This window comes from Triturus cristatus, chromosome 7 (genome assembly GCF_964204655.1).
Source record: "Triturus cristatus chromosome 7, aTriCri1.1, whole genome shotgun sequence".
In the NCBI taxonomy this organism is placed as follows: Eukaryota; Metazoa; Chordata; class Amphibia; order Caudata; family Salamandridae; genus Triturus; species Triturus cristatus.
The window spans coordinates 629,507,226-629,532,871 of record NC_140590.1 but is presented as its reverse complement, the minus strand read 5'-3'; the positions used below and the strand labels follow the sequence as shown (position 1 = coordinate 629,532,871).

At 44.3% G+C, this 25,646-nt stretch overlaps 1 protein-coding gene across 1 annotated transcript in view; it reads right to left on the bottom strand.

The window, feature by feature from the left end:
* Positions 1 to 25,646, bottom strand: part of PECAM1 (platelet and endothelial cell adhesion molecule 1) — a 435,744-nt gene that overhangs the window by 204,954 nt on the left and 205,144 nt on the right. Inside the window, exons 11-12 of the mRNA XM_085617241.1 lie at positions 20,748 to 20,812; positions 1,634 to 1,687 (exon numbers count right to left, since the gene is read on the bottom strand). Coding sequence (XP_085473367.1) covers positions 1,634 to 1,687; positions 20,748 to 20,812 — 119 coding nt within the window. The remainder of the gene's footprint in view (positions 1 to 1,633; positions 1,688 to 20,747; positions 20,813 to 25,646) is intronic.

The window sequence follows — 25,646 nt, the reverse complement described above, 5'->3', positions numbered from 1 at the left end:
TACAGGCTGGTCCCTGTATCTCATCTTGTTGCAGATAGTGTAAGTCTGAAGGATACTCAGGGCTATTGTTAGGAGTCCTGAGAGCCTAACAACCTTCTCATGAGAATTGCATGTAGGTGTGTAAACTGTTAGACTTGTGTGATTTAAGTTAGAGCATATTAGATCATAGGGCAGTTGTTTCTCGATGCGGCGTAGGGCAGATTAGAAGATTTAGGGCCATATGTAGGTAGAACGTGTTTTGCGATTCTCTAATTGCAATTTTTAGGGAATCGCAATTAGAGAATTGCAAAACGGAATGTAGGTAGGATTAGCAAATAATTTTGCGAATCCTACATATTCCTTAATTGCGAATTGCAAATTGCAATTCGCAATTAAGGAATACCTCCCCATTCATTCCTATGGGCCTAGAGGCCCATAGGAATGAATGGGAAGACATTCTCAATTAGCGATTCTCAATTAGAGAATCGCAAATTGAAATGCAATTTGAAGTGTGCCAGGGTGTCAAAAGGACACCCTGGTGCACCCCTGAAATAAGCATGGGTGCACATGTGGCACACATACATGCCCTAAGGACATGTGTGTGCACCACATGCCACTTTGAAAAATACAAAAATATGCATTTTTGAAGGAAATCGCAAATTACCACCAACCTGTAGTTGGTGGTAATTTGCAATTCCTTAAGGCCAAATTGCACTTTTTTGGTGCTTCTTACATTGCATTTAAGGAATCGCAAAATTTGCGATTCCTTAAATGCAATTGCAAAATAAGGAATCGCAAATTTAGCGATTCCTTATTTTGCACGAAGATTTGCATACCTACATACCACTTAGCAAAATTTCGATCGCAATTTTGCTTTCTACATATGGCCCTTAGAGTACTCTCTTAGAGTGAGAGAACTGAATTTCGTTTGTCCTTTCCTTAGAGGTGACCCTATACTGGCTCATCCTCTCATTTATAAGACTTTGACTTGATTTGAACTTCATAATATTTGATGCATTCAGATTTATTAATACTGTCTGCTTGTGCCTTCTGATAACTAACAAACCTTCATGATTTGAAACTTAATTATTCTTTATCTTTCTTGCGGAGCATAATCTGCTTTACATTTATTGAATGTATTGGTTTGATGTACAGGCCCAGCTGCAAACTTCGATCCACCCGATAGCGCTTTATGGTCTGGGAATTTATACAAAGAAAAAGGCTAACATGTGTACTTGACTTAATTTGAGGAGAAGCAGTGTCAGTTGACTCTGTGATTCACAGACTACTAACATCTGTTTCGTCAATAAACACTTTCAAATTCTGCACTATCCCTATAAGGAGATTTATTTGACTATAATTTTAATCAAATTCCATTTTGTGGGCCATATTCGGAGGCCTTTAGAATTTACCCACAGACTTGCTAAAATGTAAGTACCAGCAAATCACTCATGGTCTACCATGGAAAGCAGATGCCACTCGACACTTGAGGGTCACACTTAAGAGCTGCCCGCTAACTGTTTCCACTAAGGCCTCACTCTTGAGACTTGTTTCTTTGATTAGGGCTACATTCCAGTTTTTTTTTTTTTATAAAGGGTGCGCTGTATGTATCCCATTTAGTAGGATCCTCTATGAAACTAATGAATCACTTTACCTTTCTTTTCTTCTGTAGGCTTTTCAATGTGATTTTCACCATTTTCATTGTGAGCTGAAATGGATAAAGGACAAACATTTTGAAGTAACATTAAAATAATTAATAATTAATAAAGAGCTGTTTTCATCAATCATAGTCCGGGAGAAGGAAAGAGCTACCTGACAGATAACATGGGATTTGTGAGGATGTGGCGCAGTTGCCAGTGCTGCTGGTTGAAAACTGGGGAACCTAGCAGCGCTGAGCAATATGCAAATCACTTAATCTCTACGGGTGATACATTGTTATATAAATATGCTGCAATAGTAAAAGGCAACATTTTATGAAAATATAGTTTCACCAAAGCGAATGTTAACAGTATTTCGGCGGCGGGATACTGATAAGAGAAGTAGATGAGGAACAAGCATTGGTAAATGCAGGAAAATATGCTACAGCCAAGAGAAATGGAAGAAAAGTAAGTGGCAAGCACAGGAACCAATGAGAAGCCAAGAGAGAGAAGAGGCAGGATGTAAGTTCCTTTTAAGTTTAAATTAAAAACAATAGATTTCTCAAGCACAGCACGAGCCCTGTGCAGGCGAAACCTTAAAAGCGCCATGAGGTGGCCAGCATTTGCTGTGTGAAAGCGTTTTTTTTTTATTGGCCCCCCTGAGGTAGTGTGCACTATAACAGGGTCCCCTGAGGGAGGCAAAACGGAGGGAAGGGAGGGGTTTAGGCAGTGCGAGAGGAGGGCAAGAGGCAACAGGAGAGAGGGGGCATGGGAGGCAACACAGAGGGAGGAAGGATGAGAGGCAACGAGGAGAGCGGGAGGCAAAGACGACGGTGTGAGAGCATACGCACAATGGAGGATGGGCGGAAGGTTTTTGAGGGAAAGCAGATGGGCAACACAGGTTTTTTTTTTGGGCAGATTTATATAGCGCGAACCCGACCCAAAGGTATTGGAGTGCTTTACAAGAGCCCCAGTTATATTACACAAGGACACATTCATTTTATGGTAGGCACGAGGAGATTATGTGATGTGTCCAGAATCACAGGATACTAAGCCGACGCAGAGGCTCGAACCGGGTTCCCCAGCTCCAAGTCGGCAGCTCTGGCGTAAGGTCACAGGTTGGTCGAGAGGGGCTCGGAGCACATAAATTGACTACAGAGGGTGGTCAGGAGGGCCTGGGAGAAAGCAGACTGGTAATGGAGGTTGGGGCGGAGGGGCTATGGGCAAGCAGAGAGAAAATGGAGGGTCAGTTGACTTGGGAAGGAACACAAAAGTGGGAAGAGTACACGAGGGAGACAGCGTAAAAAACTCTTGCAGAGTGCTTAAACAAAACTAAAAAAGTATCTCCTGAAAAAGTGCTCAGTGGAAGGACACAAGGAAGTAAACTGACCAATAAAAAAACAAGCAAATGAGGTTGCCAATGAAGCAAACCAATGGTAAGGAATGATAGGCTCCTAAGGCCCCTGTAATGGGGATTGATGGATGGAAGAAATAATGGCTGGATGGATGATTGGATAGATGTATGTATGTATGCATGGATGGATGATGGAAGGTTGAATGGAAAGACGGAAGCGTTCATAGAAAGGACAGGTTATAGAAGAGTGGGTGGAAGAGTCATTGGATTATTGACTGGATGGGGAATGGATGGGTAGATGGGTAGCAGTATGAAAAATGTATGGATGACAATTGGAGCGTTTGTGGATGCATGGATGGGTAGATGGAAGGGCAAAAGGACTGATGAGTGAACAGATCAATAGATAAAATGATGATGGATGGGTGAAAGAATGGATGGTTGAATAGATGAGGGAAAGATGGAATGGTGAAAGCTAGAAAGGTGGATGTCTAGATGAAAGGGAGGATGGAGGAGTGAAAGTATGGGCTGGTATTAGGTGGATAGATGTGTGAAAGTATCAGTCAAAACATGAATGGGTGAATCTGTGAAATAATGTATGTAACAGTTAAAGGAAGGATGGAAGCAAGGATGAATAGACGGTAGAAAGTTGAATGACAAGTGGATGTGTGAATGAATAGATAGGTGATTGCATGGAACTGTGAAAGCATTTAATGGGTAGACAGCTGCAAGAATGAATGGAAAGGTGAATGTAAGTCTTCTTAAGAACGTGAGATTTCTTTGCTTCAATGTCGCCATGCCTTTAGAGGTATACTTCAAACTGGGTGCAGTTTTAATTTTCTAACTACACCCTTATCCCTTGCAACCCAAAGCTCTGTCACTACCCTCATTATAGAATATCTGATCTATGTGTTCAGTTTGTCCTATAAGGATGTACACACTTATGATGTTTCCTCGAAACTATAGACAAATCCTCAGGATGCTTGAAATGTGATGCCTTGCTCAGTTTGAAGCCTACTCTCATATCAGCATCAAACTGGTGCAATACATTCATCTCTTTTTGACCCTACTGTAGTGCACAGTATCACAAGAAGCTCCTCCTGACTGAAGTAGAAATCTGACCGCACCTTGGGTACATATGGAGCTGAAGAAACATTGCTTCTTGCAGAAAGGGAAGATATTGTTCAGTAGGGCTCTGGTTCACAGAATCATCTCTCTCAGTCACCATTAGAAGCAGTTAGAGGACCGAACAAGAGATAGTTCCTAATAAGGCAAGATGACTAAGCCTGTACAACCACTATGCTCTCAATGGTTCACATAGGCTCGAATAACCATAGTTCAGCTCTCAAGATGCAAACTTCTAACCCACGAAAAGCCTCTCCTGCAGAAATTTTAAGATAATTACGAGGTTACATTAACAATTCTGGAGACCCTACGAAAGACACCATGACTTCACAGAAGCTAAGTATCATCTGGATGTTTTACTGGGGAGTTAGTCTCTTAAACCTCTGCACTGTGGAGGTAATCTTAATTAAAAACAATTTCAACCAGCTCTCGCTGCTCAGTTTGCATACCAAGAGACATAGTTTATGCAGTGTCTGAATGGAGAAGCCTGGCTAAATGAAAGGGGACAGGGAAGAGGGGAAAATTCATTCCTAAATTTTCTAAACCACAAAAGAGAGAAGCAGTATATTCTTTGTCAGTATGGGAGATCCCCTACCACCCATGACTTATCCGCCTCATCTAGGTCAGATTCTGAGTGATTAAGGGAAAATGCAATTAATAAGCCCTCTTGGCCAAAGGAAAGAGACAGAGTATGTTGTCCAATCCTTCACATCCCGTCTTCTGAGGCAGTAGGTAGAGAAAAACAAGTCCCTCCTGGATGCAAACAGGTTGATCAAAGGGTGACTGAACCTGACACACTTCACAAGTAACTCATTACTATCAGGAGCTACAGAGGATAGGTGCCAAGCCGCCCTCCACTCAATGATCAATAAACCAAACAAGGCTGGGCACTCAAGAGGGATATAACTGTTATTGTTGCTTTAGGACCCACACAGCTTCAAAGGAATAATTATATCTCTTCTGCTGCTGGTATTATATCCAGATAGTTGTAGTCCTGTTACCCTCAAATATCAAAACAGCAACAACCCACCGTTAACCAACACCTTCACAGAGAAAAGTCAAAAGTACTTAAAGAAAAATGAAGGTGAAAAGTGAGTGGGCCCCTCACGTACGCACCACCAGGGAGGCTGCCAGCCGGTTCTCGCTAGTATGCCCACGTTTTCTCATCATCGGATGCCCACTCACGGAAAACAAGAGTTAGAGTCCAGTGAAGAGAAAGAGGAAACAGACTAACGAAGGAAACTGTTTCCTGTTCCCAATAGAGAAAAGAGAAGAAACCCGTGTATTGCAAGGAACAGATGTTCAAAGCAATATTTAAAATTGAGTTACAGACTCACGTTATAATCACCCTCTTTATTCAAACCGGTGAGCCTACTTAAACTAAAAGCACTCAATGTTGCTAACCTTTATGAAGAAGGCCAACATGTTTCATTGCCACTTAACTTTGTTCTGGCAAATTCATCAGGGCAAGGGTTTCGATCACCTCACTGGATGTATGCTTTTGTGTTGCGGGCGGGCTGTTTAAAATAAAAAAACAAAGACAGAAACAGAATAACCGATTTCTGTTCCATTGTCAATTGACACACACCAACCAACTGTGTTTGTAGTCACAGATTTATACACAAAAGTTAATGTTGATTTCAAAACAATGGGATATTTACCATGTAGAGGCGGAGGGCATTCATACCTGCCTCCACTATGCCGCTCGGGGTTGTATTGAATACTCTTACCCCCGAATTTTATGGCAGCTCTATTGCTAGCTCATTAAACACCTGTGGAAAAGAAGGCGTCAATCAGGCAACACATCAAACAGTATTGCACTGTGTATATTGTCAATGTACGCCGCAAATAATTCATTACAAATTCCTTGCCCCTGAACTCAGAGCACTCAACACTCGTTTGAAAAGTACCAGGGTATTTCTAATTTCAAATCGTAGCCCGGGTAGCAATGCCTCATAGCAGTCAGACATGTCCAACCATAGCACCCACGCATCTACAAGGTCAACATATGCTCATTAAAACCCAGGTATTCCTAATTTCAAATTGTGCCGCAGGTGGCTATGCCTGTCAGCCAAACGCCATGTCCAAACATAGCCCCCACGCTTGTGCAAGATAGATATATGCACATATCGTCAATACAAGCATTCGCACGCTGACACACTTCTAACGCAACCGCTATCTGGACGGGCTGTATCTCATCCCCGCTTCACTCTTCCGGTGTAAAGCGGACGCTAATATTGAACAACCAGAGACACGCCCCTCTATTGCCAGCCCACAACTCATGGAACAAGGTACGAGCCACATTAAAAACTATAGTCATTCCCTGGCGGCCATCTTGGAGTGTCTACGGGGATATCGTGTATACCTAGTCTAGAGCACCCAGATAAGTAAGGAGAAATATTGACGGATGTGGACCGCGGGAGCTTCAAGTATAGCAAATGCAAGCTCACGACATTTTCAATATTTTTAATCCCAAGCGCTTTTCAAGGCAGCCAACCACTAGTGTATATGGATCCTGATCTACAGAGACCCATGGCCGCTGTGGTGGGCAACTTAGTGGCTGCAACTTTATTATGATGATTTAGGAGTTGAATAGTGTTTGTGGAGAGCTAGCACATTACTCCTATTGAACCTGAGTCACTGCGGATATTAGACGCTGTTGTCACCACTGGATTGCATTAATGGGTCTCTGTAGATCAGGCTCCATATACACTAGTGGTTGGCTGCCTTGAAAAGCGCTTGGGATTCAAAATATTGAAAATGTCGTGAGCTTGCATTTGCTATACTTGAAGCTCCCGCGGTCCACATCCGTCAATATTTCTTCTTACTTATCTGGGTGCTCTAGACTAGGTATACACGATATCCCCGTAGACACTCCAAGATGGCCGCCAGGGAATGACTATAGTTTTTAATGTGGCGCGTACCTTGTTCCATGAGGTGTGGGCTGGCAATAGAGGGGCGTGTCTCTGGTTGTTCAATATTAGCGTCCGCTTTACACCGGAAGAGTGAAGCGGGGATGAGATACAGCCCGTCCAGATAGCGGTTGCGGTGAGAAGTGTGTCAGCGTGCAATTGCTTGTATTGACGTTATGTGCATATATCTATCTTGCACAAGCGCGGGGGCTATGTTTGGACATGGCGGTTGGCTGACAGGCATAGCCACCCGCGGCACAATTTGAAATTAGGAATACCTGGGTTTTAATGAGCATATGTTGACCTTGTAGATGCGTGGGTGCTATGGTTGGACATGTCTGACTGCTATGAGGCATTGCTACCCGGGCTACGATTTGAAATTAGAAATACCCTGGTACTTTTCAAACGAGTGTTGAGTGCTCTGAGTTCAGGGGCAAGGAATTTGTAATGAATTATTTGCGGCGTACATTGACAATATACACAGTGCAATACTGTTTGATGTGTTGCCTGATTGACCCCTTCTTTTCCACAGGTGTTTAATGAGCTAGCAATAGAGCTGCCATAAAATTCGGGGGTAAGAGTATTCAATACAACCCCGAGCGGCATAGTGGAGGCAGGTATGAATGCCCTCCGCCTCTACATGGTAAATATCCCATTGTTTTGAAATCAACATTAACTTTTGTGTATAAATCTGTGACTACAAACACAGTTGGTTGGTGTGTGTCAATTGTCAATGGAACAGAAATCGGTTATTCTGTTTCTGTCTTTGTTTTTTTATTTTAAACAGCCCGCCCGCAACACAAAAGCATACATCCAGTGAGGTGATCGAAACCCTTGCCCTGATGAATTTGCCAGAACAAAGTTAAGTGGCAATGAAACATGTTGGCCTTCTTCATAAAGGTTAGCAACATTGAGTGCTTTTAGTTTGAGTAGGCTCACCGGTTTGAATAAAGAGGGTGATTATAACGTGAGTCTGTAACTCAATTTTAAATATTGCTTTGAACATCTGTTCCTTGCAATACACGGGTTTCTTCTCTTTTCTCTATTGGGAACAGGAAACAGTTTCCTTCGTTAGTCTGTTTCCTTTTTCTCTTCACTGGACTCTAACTCTTGTTTTCCGTGAGTGGGCATCCGATGATGAGAAAACGTGGGCATACTAGCGAGAACCGGCTGGCAGCCTCCCTGGTGGTGCGTACGTGAGGGGCCCACTCACTTTTCACCTTCATTTTTCTTTAAGTACTTTTGACTTTTCTCTGTGAAGGTGTTGGTTAACGGTGGGTTGTTGCTGTTTTGATATTTGAGGGTAACAGGACTACAACTATCTGGATATAATACCAGCAGCAGAAGAGATATAATTATTCCTTGGAAGCTGTGTGGGTCCTAAAGCAACAATAACAGTTACATCCCTCTTGAGTGCCCACACTTCACAAGTAAGACATCCTCTCTAAGAGGAAATGACTGAGATGACAAGAAAATGCGGCTTAGGGAAGCTACTCAAACTTTCTCCATCCCTACAATATGTAAGATACTGCCAGAAAGTGGAGATGATATTTTCTGCTTAGTAACAAATTTAACGAGCTATGTCAGTATGTCATTCTGTAGTCTCAAGACTGCCTTTCCCTGAGCTGCATGGGCTATCAAAGCCCGTTGAACCATCAAGAGCTTCCTTCAGTTCAGATGGAAGATCTTTCTATTTCCACCACTGATCAAAGTCCCTGTGTGAATGTGGAGACTAATACTGAAACCAACATGTTTCCCAGGAATCCAGGGGGGTTTCCTGGACCCCAGTGATAGGAAGGATGGATTTCAGTCCAATTATTCTATTTGAGTGTGAGCTAGCCAGTCACTATTCCATGTCTTTTATCACATGGAGTGGAATAGGGATCAAGGTGTCCTATTGCAAGGAGTCTAAAGCCAGTGCAGTATGAGATGCTGGATCAAAAGCCTACTGTATAGCTTGACTTTAAGGATAGTCCATACCATTACTACAAACACTACGCGAAGGTCCTAAGTCAAAGCATAAACACAACACCGCATGATGCTGTATGTGCAATCCCTTACATCAAAACTAAAACATTATTGCATCACCAGGCAGGGAGATTAAAGGGTCTATCAGGCCACCCTTAATGGCGGAGCTTCGTCATGTATGACCCTTGGAGATCAAAGGCAGGGCCCCTACACTCGTGAGCCACCCGGCTCTACTGGGTGCCCGTCACAGTGATCCCTGACAGAAGAAATCTCATGCCACTGGTGTGCAACCAAATAGTTCAAAGAATACAAAAAAGTGCAGTGCGATAATGTGATAGTGTACTAAAAATGACTACGTGGTCAAAAAAATCTGTTTAATATGAATTGACCAGGTGTCATGTCTAAAAACCAAATTAGTCAAAAAATTTATGTATGACTATTCCCTGGCTTGGTCTGTCTAGGTCGACATGTTTCAGCCGATCTGGTTATTTCACCCGGCTTTCTTCAGGACCAGTTAGTTGATTTAAAAGAAGCTACTGCAGGATAAATTTGGTAAACAGTGATGTGAATCAAATTAAGAAACTTATTGAAAGAAATATGGTGTGGCCGAAGCCACCCTACCAGACTAGCATAATTGCGCTTAGATTTGGTGTAGTCACCTCTTCTTCTTTCCTAAAAAGAAAGGGTGGTAGGTATCACACATAATTTGTGATGGGATTAACACAAAACATAACAGCATCAGCGACTCGTGTTTAGTAGTGCTGATCTTGAACACTACTCATTTTATAGTATGGCCACCAATCGGTCCATAAAAGAGAGTACATTCTCTGAAAACATGCAAAATTATAACTCACCCAGCGTTCTGTGGGAGGAAAGCCTCACCTCACCCGGCAGATTGCTCGGTATAGGAGGCACCGCTCTGTTAAAATAGGGACACAAGAGAGCGGGTTGTAAAAACATACACCAACACTCCGTGGTCCCTACATAAAGAATAACACAAACCAATCAACTCCTGACCCACAGGCCAACACACCCAATGCCTGACAGAACTGTGCCATGCACTCAATTCAGCTTAGAGTCTGCATTGTGGTAACATCTCCAGACACATAATTTAGACGCAGTGTAGACATATCCACAGTATTACACCTCTCTCTAATGCTCAAACTGTACAAGTCAAAGTTGTAGGGGAGCAACATGTAATGCAGAGGTCAATGTTCAATCAAAAACCAGTCATGGAGGTCCAAAGTTAACCTAGGCTGATAATTATTGCTCGCATTACCTTAAAGAGCGCTAGGTCAAAGCACGCATTTAATCACAACCTTACCTATCCGTCGAGACCTCAAACTGGACCTCGAGCAGTCTGGGAGGTACCGATCTCAAGGAAGGTGGCCCCTTAAATAGTGGCTGTGATCAATTTAAGTTCGCACCACATCGCAGGTGTTGTGAATCGACTCGGCAGGAGATGAGTCATCACCACACAGCGCATGTGCGAACACAGCATCGCCACTCCCGTCCGTCAGTGTAGTCAATACCGGGCATGCGTCGTGTAAGAAATGCTGTGTGTCTCTAGGACACCGAACTCTGTTCTAACCGCGCATGCCTCTACCAAAATATCACCAAACGCTGCGCATGCCCAGAGTCTAACATGATCGAAAAACTTAGAAAGTAAATTCTCTCCAAAGGCCACTACAACGTACATGAAAATATTGCACAAAATCGAAAAATAACGCGTTCCGCAACGGAACAATCACACAGAACATGACTGTGTGCAAAGCTTGACAGTGGTAATCTCGATCGTTATTAAGAACGTGTAAACACATTTATACGAACCCAAGTGCCACTACTCCTGGCACATGCGCTCTGGTACCAGGATAGGCAAAGCATGTAAAGTGTCACCACTGTTCAACAAGTCCTAGTGCATTCAGGTAAGCTGGATGCGTGCCATACCCAGCAGCAAGCTGCTCGCGACATTCATATTCTAGGGCCAAAACTCATATTTTTAATTTACAACACTGTGTCGACATAAGGACTCCTAACCCTAGTGATATAACGATGGTTACTGTCCAAGTGTATTATTAGGTTAGTACTGACACTAATGTATAACTAGGAGAAAAAGCAGTGTGAATCTCAGAAAAGTGTAGGTGCCTATAGGGAACCTCATCATAATGTTAGTAACAGGAAAGAGGACTGTAACAAATATTATCTCGTTACGCAGACCTACAGATCCAAATTCCTCTACTCGTCTAGTTCTAGTTGTAGTCACAATAGTGGAAGTTGTCTAGATCTATTACTAATAGATGTAGTTCTGCTGAGGGTATAAACAAAATAGGACACCTAATGCCAAAAGTGCATGCAGTACTATGTATCATATAGAGTCTGTATGGCAGAATGGCTGTGTATAGAACAGTTTCCTCGCTACTGATCAATGGCAGAGTGAGGGTATAGACAAAATAGGTCACCTGATGTCGAAAGTACATGCAGTACTGTGTATCATATAGAGTCTATATGGCAGAGTGGCTGTGTGTGGGACAGTCTCCTCGTTGCTGATCAATAGCAGAGTGAGGCAAGTCTAGATGTCTCGTAGAGTCATCCACACATACTCAAATAATCACCTTTCGGCAAACCAAGGGTCAACACTCAAATGGACGTCCATGGAATATTATCGTTGAGTCCATGTGTGTCCGTCCTCATTTTAAAAATCCATTTCTGCTCTTTCACAAATAGAAACTTGGAAATGTCGCTCACATGTGAGGGAATGAGCGGTCGTTCAAGCACAATCCATCTCATGTCGTCTGCTGTATGATGTTTTGCAAGGAAGTGGTCCGTCAGACATGTAGACTGTTTTCTGCATCGGATAGTGCTCTTGTGCTCGCTGATACGGAGCTTAATCTTCCTTGTTGTGTGACCAATGTAATGTAGAGAACAAGGACACGTGATCATATAGATCACGTTCTCTGAATTACAGTTCGTATGACTGGTCAGAATCCAAAGACGTGCCGTACCTACATCAACAGAAGTGGTTTTGGAGGTTTGAGGGCAGACACTACAAGACCCACATGGGTAATGTCCCCTCACAGGTGGTAACGACCATAAGGTTTTATCGACCCGTGTGTGTTCGATACGTGGTCGTGTGTGAACTAGACTGTTGCGTAGACTGGGACCTTTCTTGAAAGCGAACAAAGGGGGCGGAATGTTCTCCGCGGCCACATTCAAAATGTGCCAATGCTTCCGTACTAGCTTCTGCAATTTGTTTGAGAGGGTACAGAAGGTTGTCACAAAAGTGAGCCTCTCATTTGGTGTCCTTATTATACTATTGTCCAGGAGGGCATCACGATGGTTATTAGATGCTCTTTTCCACGCCTGTCGTACAAGTCTCCTGGGGTACTGGCGTGATTGCAAGTGATTAGCCAATACCTCCGCATGTTTGTGAAAGAGGTCTGTAGTGGAACAGTTCCGTCTAACACGCAGGAACTGTCCCACCGGGAGGTTCTCTTTTAGGGCCCTCGGATGGTGACTATCAAAAGACAACAGCGAGTTCCTGGACATAGGTTTTTTAAACAGCTCACAATGTAGCGAATTGCCAATAGGGAATATTGATATATCAAGAAAGGACAAACGTTGTTTGCTGAACTCCATCGTGAAATTAAGGAATGTGTTTTGCTCATTAAGCCAGACAAGGAAGGCCTGAATCTCAGGGCTGGAGCCTCGCCACACCACCAAAATATCATCTATGTACCTCTTCCACAATACCAGATGTTCAAAAAAAGGGTTGTTGTGGTTCAATACATGTTGTTGTTCAAAGAGGTGTACATAGAGATTGGCGAGGCTCGGCGCAAAAACACTCCCCATCGATGTACCAGAAATTTGCAAAAAAATCTGGTCCTCGAAACGAAAAAAGTTCTCGGTCATCGCTATTCTAGCACACTGCATGATGAAAGAGACAGGTGTTATGCTGTCAAGATCCCGGCCTTCCAGAAGCCCTCTGATGGACTCAAGGGTCTCCATTTGCGGGATGCATGTGTAGAGCGACTCTACATCGAAACTTGCCAGAATGTCAGTTTCGGGATGGAAATCAATGTCTGGAAGCAATCTCAAAACGTCCGACGTATCTTTTAGATAAGTAGGCATTTCTAACACCATGGGCCGTAGAAAAACATCTACGAACTTGGAGAGAGGCTCGAGGAGTGACCCTATCCCCGATATGATGGGGCGTCCCGGAGGGGGTGTTTTATTCTTGTGTATTTTGGGGAGGCAGTAAAAGTAGGGCATTACTGGATTGTCTGTCACTAGAAATCGTGCCTCTTGCGGCGTAATCCATCCCTCTGCCTCCCCTTCCTCAACCAGGTGTTTGATTTCAGTTTTAAGCCTCGGTGTGGGGTCCGACGCTAGACTGCGATAGAATTTGTCATTATTGAGTTGTCGCAGACATTCCCTCTGGTAGGTGACCATGTCCTGTAGGACAATGGCACCTCCCTTGTCCGCAGGTTTAATAATAACGGACGTGTCTGAGCTGAGGTTTTGGAGAGCCTCTCTGTCTTTCTTAGGGAAATTACAAAAGCTGGTGGGCCGTGAGTCACATAATGCCATCATGTCGAATGTGACAGCTTTCTCAAAAGTGGAGACTTGGGAAGGGACTTGATGAGCCATCGGTGTAAAGCTACTTTTGGGTCGTAGCCCTGTGTTCGTAGTCAGCATATCATCAACAGAGGATGAAACATCATCTGACGATCTATCCTTGAAAAAGAAATGCAAACGAATTTTCCTGAAAAAATTCTCAAGTTCGCATCTCAAAGTGAATGGGTCTCCTTGATAGGTAGGCACAAAGCCTAGACCTCGGTTGAGGACACTAAGCTCACTTTCCGTTAGGGTGCGTGAACTGAGATTCACTACAAGATCATTTCTCAACTGCTGGTTGTGCTGTTGGTTTGCTGGAGGCCGCCTCTGCTCCGGGTGTTCGGAAACGTGGAGTCCGGTTGCCAATGGACAGATGTCGTGCCTCTCCGCTTGCCCCTCGTTCGGCCTGGGCCTTGATCTAAAAAAGGCTGGTTAGGGTAAAATTGGGATTGACCTTAAGTTCCATTTTAGCTGACAATCCCAGTATTCTAGAGTCACTTCCGGAACTAACAGGACATACCAAAGATGATTGGGGAACACTACTCAATCTCAAGCGAACACAGTCACGTACAGCTGTCCACGGGCTTATAATGACAGAATATCTACGAGGCAAATGCGCCCCAACTGGCCTAATAGTCACCAATGCACCGAGACTGTTCCTCACCGATAAGCAATTTTTACGCGATTGGTCGCTCATAGCCTGGCGCTGTACCCGCGACTGGCTGATTTTGATCATCAGCACGGCTAAGCGTCAGGCAGACGCTATCCTTATCGAAATTCAGACCTTGGAGGGACAGATCAAAACAACCATCACAGCTGCACTGTTTAAGAAGAATCTTGACGAGGCCAACAAAACTAACAAAGAGTATAGGGACAACATCCTGATTAATAAGATCGACAAGTTTAAAAAGGACTTGGCCCGCTTCTCCTGGGAGAAGATATATCCATACACGAGTGAGAACTACGTAGCCCCAGTTTTCAACAACAAAGGCAGACGGTATGGATCAAACTACTCTTCCTCTGGATCAGAGCAGGGATCCACTGACTCAGAGTCATCCCCTAATGATTTTTCCCGAGGACGGGGTAGAGGCAGACCCCGTAGATACAACAGGGGACGCGGGTTGCAGGGTTACTATCCGAATCAAGGTCAATGGTGGCCACCAGGACCCTGGGGGTACCAACCTCCTTTTCCATCGCAAGTACCACCCTTTCCACCTCAATCCCAATTTTACCCTAACCAGCCTTTTTTAGATCAAGGCCCAGGCCGAACGAGGGGCAAGCGGAGAGGCACGACATCTGTCCATTGGCAACCGGACTCCACGTTTCCGAACACCCGGAGCAGAGGCGGCCTCCAGCAAACCAACAGCACAACCAGCAGTTGAGAAATGATCTTGTAGTGAATCTCAGTTCACGCACCCTAACGGAAAGTGAGCTTAGTGTCCTCAACCGAGGTCTAGGCTTTGTGCCTACCTATCAAGGAGACCCATTCACTTTGAGATGCGAACTTGAGAATTTTTTCAGGAAAATTCGTTTGCATTTCTTTTTCAAGGATAGATCGTCAGATGATGTTTCATCCTCTGTTGATGATATGCTGACTACGAACACAGGGCTACGACCCAAAAGTAGCTTTACACCGATGGCTCATCAAGTCCCTTCCCAAGTCTCCACTTTTGAGAAAGCTGTCACATTCGACATGATGGCATTATGTGACTCACGGCCCACCAGCTTTTGTAATTTCCCTAAGAAAGACAGAGAGGCTCTCCAAAACCTCAGCTCAGACACGTCCGTTATTATTAAACCTGCGGACAAGGGAGGTGCCATTGTCCTACAGGACATGGTCACCTACCAGAGGGAATGTCTGCGACAACTCAATAATGACAAATTCTATCGCAGTCTAGCGTCGGACCCCACACCGAGGCTTAAAACTGAAATCAAACACCTGGTTGAGGAAGGGGAGGCAGAGGGATGGATTACGCCGCAAGAGGCACGATTTCTAGTGACAGACAATCCAGTAATGCCCTACTTTTACTGCCTCCCCAAAATACACAAGAATAAAACACCCCCTCCGGGACGCCCCATCATATCGGGGATAGGGTCACTCCTCGAGCCTCTCTCCAAGTTCGTAGATGTTTTTCTACGGCCCATGGTGTTAGAAATGCCTACTTATCTAAAAGATACGTCGGACGTTTTGAGATTGCTTCCAGACATTGATTTCCATCCCGAAACTGACATTCTGGCAAGTTTCGATGTAGAGTCGCTCTACACATGCATCCCGCAAATGGAGACCCTTGAGTCCATCAGAGGGCTTCTGGAAGGCCGGGATCTTGACAGCATAACACCTGTCTCTTTCATCATGCAGTGTGCTAGAATAGCGATGACCGAGAACTTTTTTCGTTTCGAGGACCAGATTTTTTTGCAAATTTCTGGTACATCGATGGGGAGTGTTTTTGCGCCGAGCCTCGCCAATCTCTATGTACACCTCTTTGAACAACAACATGTATTGAACCACAACAACCCTTTTTTTGAACATCTGGTATTGTGGAAGAGGTACATAGATGATATTTTGGTGGTGTGGCGAGGCTCCAGCCCTGAGATTCAGGCCTTCCTTGTCTGGCTTAATGAGCAAAACACATTCCTTAATTTCACGATGGAGTTCAGCAAACAACGTTTGTCCTTTCTTGATATATCAATATTCCCTATTGGCAATTCGCTACATTGTGAGCTGTTTAAAAAACCTATGTCCAGGAACTCGCTGTTGTCTTTTGATAGTCACCATCCGAGGGCCCTAAAAGAGAACCTCCCGGTGGGACAGTTCCTGCGTGTTAGACGGAACTGTTCCACTACAGACCTCTTTCACAAACATGCGGAGGTATTGGCTAATCACTTGCAATCACGCCAGTACCCCAGGAGACTTGTACGACAGGCGTGGAAAAGAGCATCTAATAACCATCGTGATGCCCTCCTGGACAATAGTATAATAAGGACACCAAATGAGAGGCTCACTTTTGTGACAACCTTCTGTACCCTCTCAAACAAATTGCAGAAGCTAGTACGGAAGCATTGGCACATTTTGAATGTGGCCGCGGAGAACATTCCGCCCCCTTTGTTCGCTTTCAAGAAAGGTCCCAGTCTACGCAACAGTCTAGTTCACACACGACCACGTATCGAACACACACGGGTCGATAAAACCTTATGGTCGTTACCACCTGTGAGGGGACATTACCCATGTGGGTCTTGTAGTGTCTGCCCTCAAACCTCCAAAACCACTTCTGTTGATGTAGGTACGGCACGTCCTTGGATTCTGACCAGTCATACGAACTGTAATTCAGAGAACGTGATCTATATGATCACGTGTCCTTGTTCTCTACATTACATTGGTCACACAACAAGGAAGATTAAGCTCCGTATCAGCGAGCACAAGAGCACTATCCGATGCAGAAAACAGTCTACATGTCTGACGGACCACTTCCTTGCAAAACATCATACAGCAGACGACATGAGATGGATTGTGCTTGAACGACCGCTCATTCCCTCACATGTGAGCGACATTTCCAAGTTTCTATTTGTGAAAGAGCAGAAATGGATTTTTAAAATGAGGACGGACACACATGGACTCAACGATAATATTCCATGGACGTCCATTTGAGTGTTGACCCTTGGTTTGCCGAAAGGTGATTATTTGAGTATGTGTGGATGACTCTACGAGACATCTAGACTTGCCTCACTCTGCTATTGATCAGCAACGAGGAGACTGTCCCACACACAGCCACTCTGCCATATAGACTCTATATGATACACAGTACTGCATGTACTTTCGACATCAGGTGACCTATTTTGTCTATACCCTCACTCTGCCATTGATCAGTAGCGAGGAAACTGTTCTATACACAGCCATTCTGCCATACAGACTCTATATGATACATAGTACTGAATGCACTTTTGGCATTAGGTGTCCTATTTTGTTTATACCCTCAGCAGAACTACATCTATTAGTAATAGATCTAGACAACTTCCACTATTGTGACTACAACTAGAACTAGACGAGTAGAGGAATTTGGATCTGTAGGTCTGCGTAACGAGATAATATTTGTTACAGTCCTCTTTCCTGTTACTAACATTATGATGAGGTTCCCTATAGGCACCTACACTTTTCTGAGATTCACACTGCTTTTTCTCCTAGTTATACATTAGTGTCAGTACTAACCTAATAATACACTTGGACAGTAACCATCGTTATATCACTAGGGTTAGGAGTCCTTATGTCGACACAGTGTTGTAAATTAAAAATATGAGTTTTGGCCCTAGAATATGAATGTCGCGAGCAGCTTGCTGCTGGGTATGGCACGCATCCAGCTTACCTGAATGCACTAGGACTTGTTGAACAGTGGTGACACTTTACATGCTTTGCCTATCCTGGTACCAGAGCGCATGTGCCAGGAGTAGTGGCACTTGGGTTCGTATAAATGTGTTTACACGTTCTTAATAACGATCGAGATTACCACTGTCAAGCTTTGCACACAGTCATGTTCTGTGTGATTGTTCCGTTGCGGAACGCGTTATTTTTCGATTTTGTGCAATATTTTCATGTACGTTGTAGTGGCCTTTGGAGAGAATTTACTTTCTAAGTTTTTCGATCATGTTAGACTCTGGGCATGCGCAGCGTTTGGTGATATTTTGGTAGAGGCATGCGCGGTTAGAACAGAGTTCGGTGTCCTAGAGACACACAGCATTTCTTACACGACGCATGCCCGGTATTGACTACACTGACGGACGGGAGTGGCGATGCTGTGTTCGCACATGCGCTGTGTGGTGATGACTCATCTCCTGCCGAGTCGATTCACAACACCTGCGATGTGGCGCGAACTTAAATTGATCACAGCCACTATTTAAGGGGCCACCTTCCTTGAGATCGGTACCTCCCAGACTGCTCGAGGTCCAGTTTGAGGTCTCGACGGATAGGTAAGGTTGTGATTAAATGCGTGCTTTGACCTAGCGCTCTTTAAGGTAATGCGAGCAATAATTATCAGCCTAGGTTAACTTTGGACCTCCATGACTGGTTTTTGATTGAACATTGACCTCTGCATTACATGTTGCTCCCCTACAACTTTGACTTGTACAGTTTGAGCATTAGAGAGAGGTGTAATACTGTGGATATGTCTACACTGCGTCTAAATTATGTGTCTGGAGATGTTACCACAATGCAGACTCTAAGCTGAATTGAGTGCATGGCACAGTTCTGTTAGGCATTGGGTGTGTTGGCCTGTGGGTCAGGAGTTGATTGGTTTGTGTTATTCTTTATGTAGGGACCACGGAGTGTTGGTGTATGTTTTTACAACCCGCTCTCTTGTGTCCCTATTTTAACAGAGCGGTGCCTCCTATACCGAGCAATCTGCCGGGTGAGGTGAGGCTTTCCTCCCACAGAACGCTGGGTGAGTTATAATTTTGCATGTTTTCAGAGAATGTACTCTCTTTTATGGACCGATTGGTGGCCATACTATAAAATGAGTAGTGTTCAAGATCAGCACTACTAAACACGAGTCGCTGATGCTGTTATGTTTTGTGTTAATCCCATCACAAATTATGTGTGATACCTACCTCCCTTTCTTTTTAGGAAAGAAGAAGAGGTGACTACACCAAATCTAAGCGCAATTATGCTAGTCTGGTAGGGTGGCTTCGGCCACACCATATTTCTTTCAATAAGTTTCTTAATTTGATTCACATCACTGTTTACCAAATTTATCCTGCAGTAGCTTCTTTTAAATCAACTAACTGGTCCTGAAGAAAGCCGGGTGAAATAACCAGATCGGCTGAAACATGTCGACCTAGACAGACCAAGCCAGGGAATAGTCATACATAAATTTTTTGACTAATTTGGTTTTTAGACATGACACCTGGTCAATTCATATTAAACAGATTTTTTTGACCACGTAGTCATTTTTAGTACACTATCACATTATCGCACTGCACTTTTTTGTATTCTTTGAACTATTTGGTTGCACACCAGTGGCATGAGATTTCTTCTGTCAGGGATCACTGTGACGGGCACCCAGTAGAGCCGGGTGGCTCACGAGTGTAGGGACCCTGCCTTTGATCTCCAAGGGTCATACATGACGAAGCTCCGCCATTAAGGGTGGCCCGATAGACCCTTTAATCTCCCTGCCTGGTGATGCAATAATGTTTTAGTTTTGATGTAAGGGATTGCACATACAGCATCATGCGGCGTTGTGTTTATGCTTTGACTTAGGACCTTCGCGTAGTGTTTGTAGTTATGCTTTGGGGACTGAAGGTAGTATAGTCGATAAACTGGTCCCTATTAGACCCTTTTGTAGAGATTTTGTGTAATAGTCCATACCATTGCCATTATGTCACCTTGAACTTGAGTCTAGTGATACCTTGGTGGATTCTTCACGGAAATGAGAGCCATAAAATGAGGCTGGAGTACACCTTAACATATATCAATGCTGGCAAACCATTTGAATGTTAACCCTCCTTATTAAATAGGTTCTAGAGATGATAATGCTATAACGAAAATGCTAATCAGTGTCTATTGAGATTGAGAACTAAAAGACTCTTAAGAAGATACTCCGCAAGGAACACCCAAAACCTTTGGACAACATAAGTTTTGAGTGTGTGTGCAGCAGATGCAGTACACAGTGCGAGTTGTATAGAATTTGGAGCAATACACATTAATACAATTACAATGTAACTATATTTATTGTTCTAATGGCTCATATTGTTTGCTTCAGGGTTGGTGTTTTTTGTGTAGCCTGTTGCTCCAGTGTATTAGTGCTTCATTACAGTTGGAGATGCTGTGTACACTGATTACGTACACATTTATTAAATTGGCCCGTAATTTGCTAAAATCATCAATTTATGTTCAAACCCACAGAATAATGCACCCTATGAGGTAATTCTTGGGCTGAAATCTGAGCTTCTTCTAATATTATTGGCATGTTTGTACAATTTCAAATTTGCCGTAGTCCAAAATTCTGATTGTGAGGAGAGTGAATTTTCTTTTATTGCACCGTTGAGTGCCATAGTCATTTAATCTAGAACGAGAAGTTCTGACCCTTTTTTCCAAATCTGCGTTTGACAAAATGTTACTATCTCATCCTGAGAATATTTCAATAGGCGCACATATTGTCATTTTCCGTGCCTTACCATAGTATGGATCTTCTGCCGTATTCTGGCCTGTAGAGACTTTTGCATTGTTAGAATTTTTTGCTCTATAAATAAAACACAGACAATGATAGGCTTAAGTGGAAATATTTAAAAGAGATTACAGCTCTTCGAGAAAGACATCCTTTAAAAGAAACCATGCTTCCTGACTCTCACCTGGTTCAATTCTAGCAATGCCCAATACAAACATTTCAAATGGCAATTGATGTAGAAAGTACCATGTTTTTAGAAAGCATAACAAATTAGCCTGTTGAACATCAGGCCTGTTAACTGAATGGTAGCACCTAATACCACAGAATAACCGCAACAGCATGTATTGAGATGTATGTGTATCATAATTCAAGATTGCTTGTCTGTGGCTTACTGATGTATTGTACATATTATTGGGGGATCTATGGAGGGTCTCGGTGTGGCAAGGGGGTAGATCAATATCTCGATATGTCGCCCAACCGGACCAAATCTTTCTATGTTTTTGCAGGCAAACCCGTGCCTGGAAGACTGCGATTTCGGCGCCCATGCATCTATCCATGTTTTTATCCCAACCCTCCATACTCAACGGAGCAGCTGCCTTCCACATCTGGACTATGTCTCTTTTGGCCAAAGTTAGGCCCAGGAACAGCAGGTGTTGTTTGTGGCGATTTCCGCCAATCTCCTCCGTACTGTGGAGTAATAGCAGTCTGGGGTTATGTGGAATGGTCCAGGCCAGGACACGACCCAGGCAGGACGTGATTCTCAGCCAAAATGGCTGCAACACCCCGCAGCTCCAGACCGTATGTAAGAATGTTCCCCCGGTGTCTCCGCAATGAAGGCATCGAGGGGACTGGATGACACCCATTTTCCACAAACGGGTTCAGGTATAGTATGCACGATGGAGATATTTAAACTGGATGAGACGGTATCGTGAGGAAACCGCCGCACTTCGGTGGACTAGCTAGGACATCGGTCCAATCATCGTCAGTTATGGTAGGTATGTCGGTCTCCCAGGTATCTCTAGTCTTTTGTAATGTATTTAGTGTGTGAGTGGTGAGGGTCTGATAAATTTGTCTTATCTTCTGCGCCCCCAGGTCTCCCATTAAAAATGGCCCTCTAGGGGATGAAACTCTGGTAATTCCTCAAGTTGTCGAATTTGGGTGGTCCGGGGGTGTCGCAATTGTACGTATTTGTAGAACTGTGATTTATGTAGCTCAAACTCCGATTGTAATTGTTGAAAGGATTTGAGGTTGCAACCTTGCATAATGTCACCCATTGTAGAAATTCCAAGAACGTCCCATTTGTGAAAGCCTGTAAGTGTGGAGACAGTGCGTATGTATGTACCCTGCCATAATGAGGTCTTTTGTGTCAAGCGTCCCATCCAGTCCATGGTTTTAACCGTGTGTCGCCATAATTGTATAACTGTTTTGCTGGCCGGAGGGAGGGTATCAAGATTTATCTAATTATAAGGGAGTTTCTGTAGGGGAGTGCCCTCCATTGCCAGTCATTCCACGGCGTAGGCCGGGTCTGCTTGTGAGCTATACCACCACTCATTAATAGTTAAGAGATGGGATGAGGTGTAATATGCATATATATCTGCCGCTGCAATACCTCTGCAGTAGGTCGACTATGTACATGTAGTTAATGCCACTCGAATCGCCCTGCCTGACCATAGGAACTTATTTAGGATTGCATTCAGTAGGGTGAACCAAGAGCGGGGAATATTGTATGGGAAGTTCCGTAGCCGATACAATAATCGGGGCAGAGAAACAACTTTAAAAATGGATGACTGATCATAAAGCGACAGGGGTAGTTGTGACCATATTGTAGTTTCTGCACGTACGGCAGGGAGAGGAGGGATAATATTGTGTGACCATGATATCATGGGGCATGATGAAATAAATACCCCCAGATACTTGAATCCCTCTTTAACATGGGATAACTGCTCGGCCAAGGTCCCGCATCCCTTGTCACCGCACATAGGGTAGAGCACCAATTTTGAGGGGTTGGCACCCAAACCCGAAGTTTCCCCGAATACCTGGAGGATCTGAAGAATGCGGGGCCCAGAGGACCAAGGGTCCGTCATGAAAAAGAGCACATCGTAGGCATATAATGCAATTCTGTCGGAACATTAATGCGACCTCTCAAACCCTCGAATTAGCGGATCTTGTCGCACCCAGGTGGCCAAAGGCTCTATGGCTAAGGCAAATAGTAGTGGGGAAAGGAAACAGCCCTGCTGCGTGCCCCGGTGAATCGGAAAGGGAGTCGACCAATGTCCCGCCACCCGCACTGAGGCCGAGAGGTCCGTATATAGCAGTTGGACATATGCTAAGAAGCGGGGTCCAAAATTAAATGTGCAAAGGAGTTTGAAAAGGTATGTCGAACACCTTTTCAATGTTGGCCAGAAGGAAGGCCGCCGGCTGGCCCAAATCTTGGGCCCTAGCGAGGGCATTATGCACCCGTCTAATGTAATGCCCAGTAGATCACTGTGGCATAAAGCCATATTGATCTGGATGAACAAGATCTCGAATGTATGAACGAAGGTGATAGGCAAGAACTTTGCGAAGGAGCCTAGGCTCGAAATTGAGCAGCGAGATGGGACGATATGAAGAAGGATCCTCGGGGGGGGCGACCAGGCTTTAGGAACACCACGATTTCAGCGACACACCAATCCGTGGGTAGATTGTGTTGTTCAAGTGCCTCATGGAGTGCAGCTAGAAAGTGTGGGCCTAATGTTGTCATATGTGGCCATAAAAAATCACGGGGGAATCCGTTGGGTGCTGGTGTTTTACCGAGATGGGTATTGGTCAGTGCCGCTCTGAGCTCATCTAATGTTATAGGGGCATCTAATAAGTCTCCTACTTGGTTAATGACTTTACGAGGGGGTATGTCTGAGAGGAATGTGTCAATAAGGGCGCCTGATATACATTCCTTCTGCTGATATAAAGAAACATAATATGTAGCGAATACTTGGACCACCGTCTCTGGGGATGTATATAATACTCCTTCTACATCGCGTAGTACCGGCAGTGGGATAGAGGCTGTCTTGGCCTGGCATAACTGATGAAGCATTTTACTAGACTTGCCTCATTAGTAAGGAGTTGGTGTATTTGCTGCTGTGTTTGGAGAAGGTTGCGCGGTCCCCGTTGCCACTTGTATTTCGAGAAATTGTTGACGATCTTCTAATTCTAGTATTTGGACTAGGCGTCTGCGCTTTTCAGCTGTCTGTAAGCTGATGTCGACCCCCCGGATTGTAGGTTTGAGAGCCTCCCATAACATAACTTTCGAAGGGGGCCTTATTGGTGTTAGTCGAAATATATCCAGTGATGTCTTGCTGAATGACCTCTTGGTAAGTGGGGTCTTTGAGGTGCCAGTGCGACATACGCCATCGAAAGAGGGGTCGTTGTGATTTTAGGCGTATCTTAAGCTGGACAGGAGAGTGGTCAGACAACCCCCTGGGAAAGATGGAACTGTGGAATATCATGTGCTTGTAGCTATGGGGAAGGAAAATATAAGCAAGTCAGGACAGTGTGCCATGTACTGCCGAAGTATATGGAAAGCCTTTCTCAGAGGGGTGATGGGCGCGCCATGTATCTGACCACAACAGTGTGGTAGCCAGGAGGTTGAGTTTGGACTTACTTGTATGAGATTCTTGCCTTGATCCCTGCTAACGATCTTGAAGTGTCATAACATCGTTCCAATCCCCACCTAATATTATTAAGCCCTTATGGAGCTCTCCCCATATCTGTGAAATTTTGTCTGTGAATGATTGTCTAAGGGGGGGGTGCGGAGCGTAGACACTGCCTAAGGTTAATTTTTCACTGGACAGTGTTCCTGTAATAATGGTGTACGAACTCCCGGGATTCAACCAATGTTTAGAAATGGTACATGGGACGCGGCAATGCACCAGGACTGCCATGCCTCAAGAGCCCCGCGTGAACCCTGAATGGTGTATTGTAGTTAATCCAAATCTATTGAGACATGGGGTTTTATTCCCTAGAAGATGGGTCTCCTGTAATAGGAGGATATCGGAATCGCAGTGTTTAGCTAATCGAAGGACTGCACCCTTCTTGATCTTATTGAGTAACCTCCTGACATTCCAGGATATTATGTTTAAGTCCCCCAGTTGAGTCCTATGGGTGTATAGCGTCATCCGTAATCAGTGCGATCTTTTTCATGGTTGCGATTGCGATGGTGGAATGTGACCTCAGTGTGTGTTCGGTGGCTACAACAATATTAACAAAATATAACGAAACTCCACCCCCCCCTATACATCCATAAACAAGGAGTACCTGTCGCGGCAGAGAAGCCACCGGGGCTCCAACCATGGGAGCCCAGGTAACTCCACCAATCATACCCAACCTTCCCAAAACTGTTGAACATAACAACTTAGGGGCGTAGCAGTTCCATCAGTTGCCCCAAGCCAGTTCAGTTGACCCAGCAGTTCTGCATCTAGGGACGAAGATGTTATTATCCAATCAGACCATAGGCCCATATGGCGGTATCTGTTGATTAACACTATGCCACTTCGTCATGAATTTGAGACCTCCAGATGGATATGGATCTGTGCTTCCTCTTACAGTTATTTCATTTCTGTCTACTTCTGTGCGATCCTTGCGAGAAGTCTAATTCCACCAGTGTTGGAGTGTGCGGCTTGAGATGCATTGTTTCATCCACCCAGGCGAAGACAGCCTCCGGGGAGTCGAAGAAGTATGATTTCAAGTTGTATGTCACTCTCATCTGAGCAGGATAGAGCAGCATGTAGGAAATGCTAAGTTACCGGAGCCTACGCATAGCCGCTACGAAGGACTGTCGCTGGTGCTGTACAAGTCTGGTGTAGTCCGGGAAAATCATTATTGGTTGTGAATCATAAAGCAGACGGTCTTTATAGGTTCTTGCAAACTGGAGTAT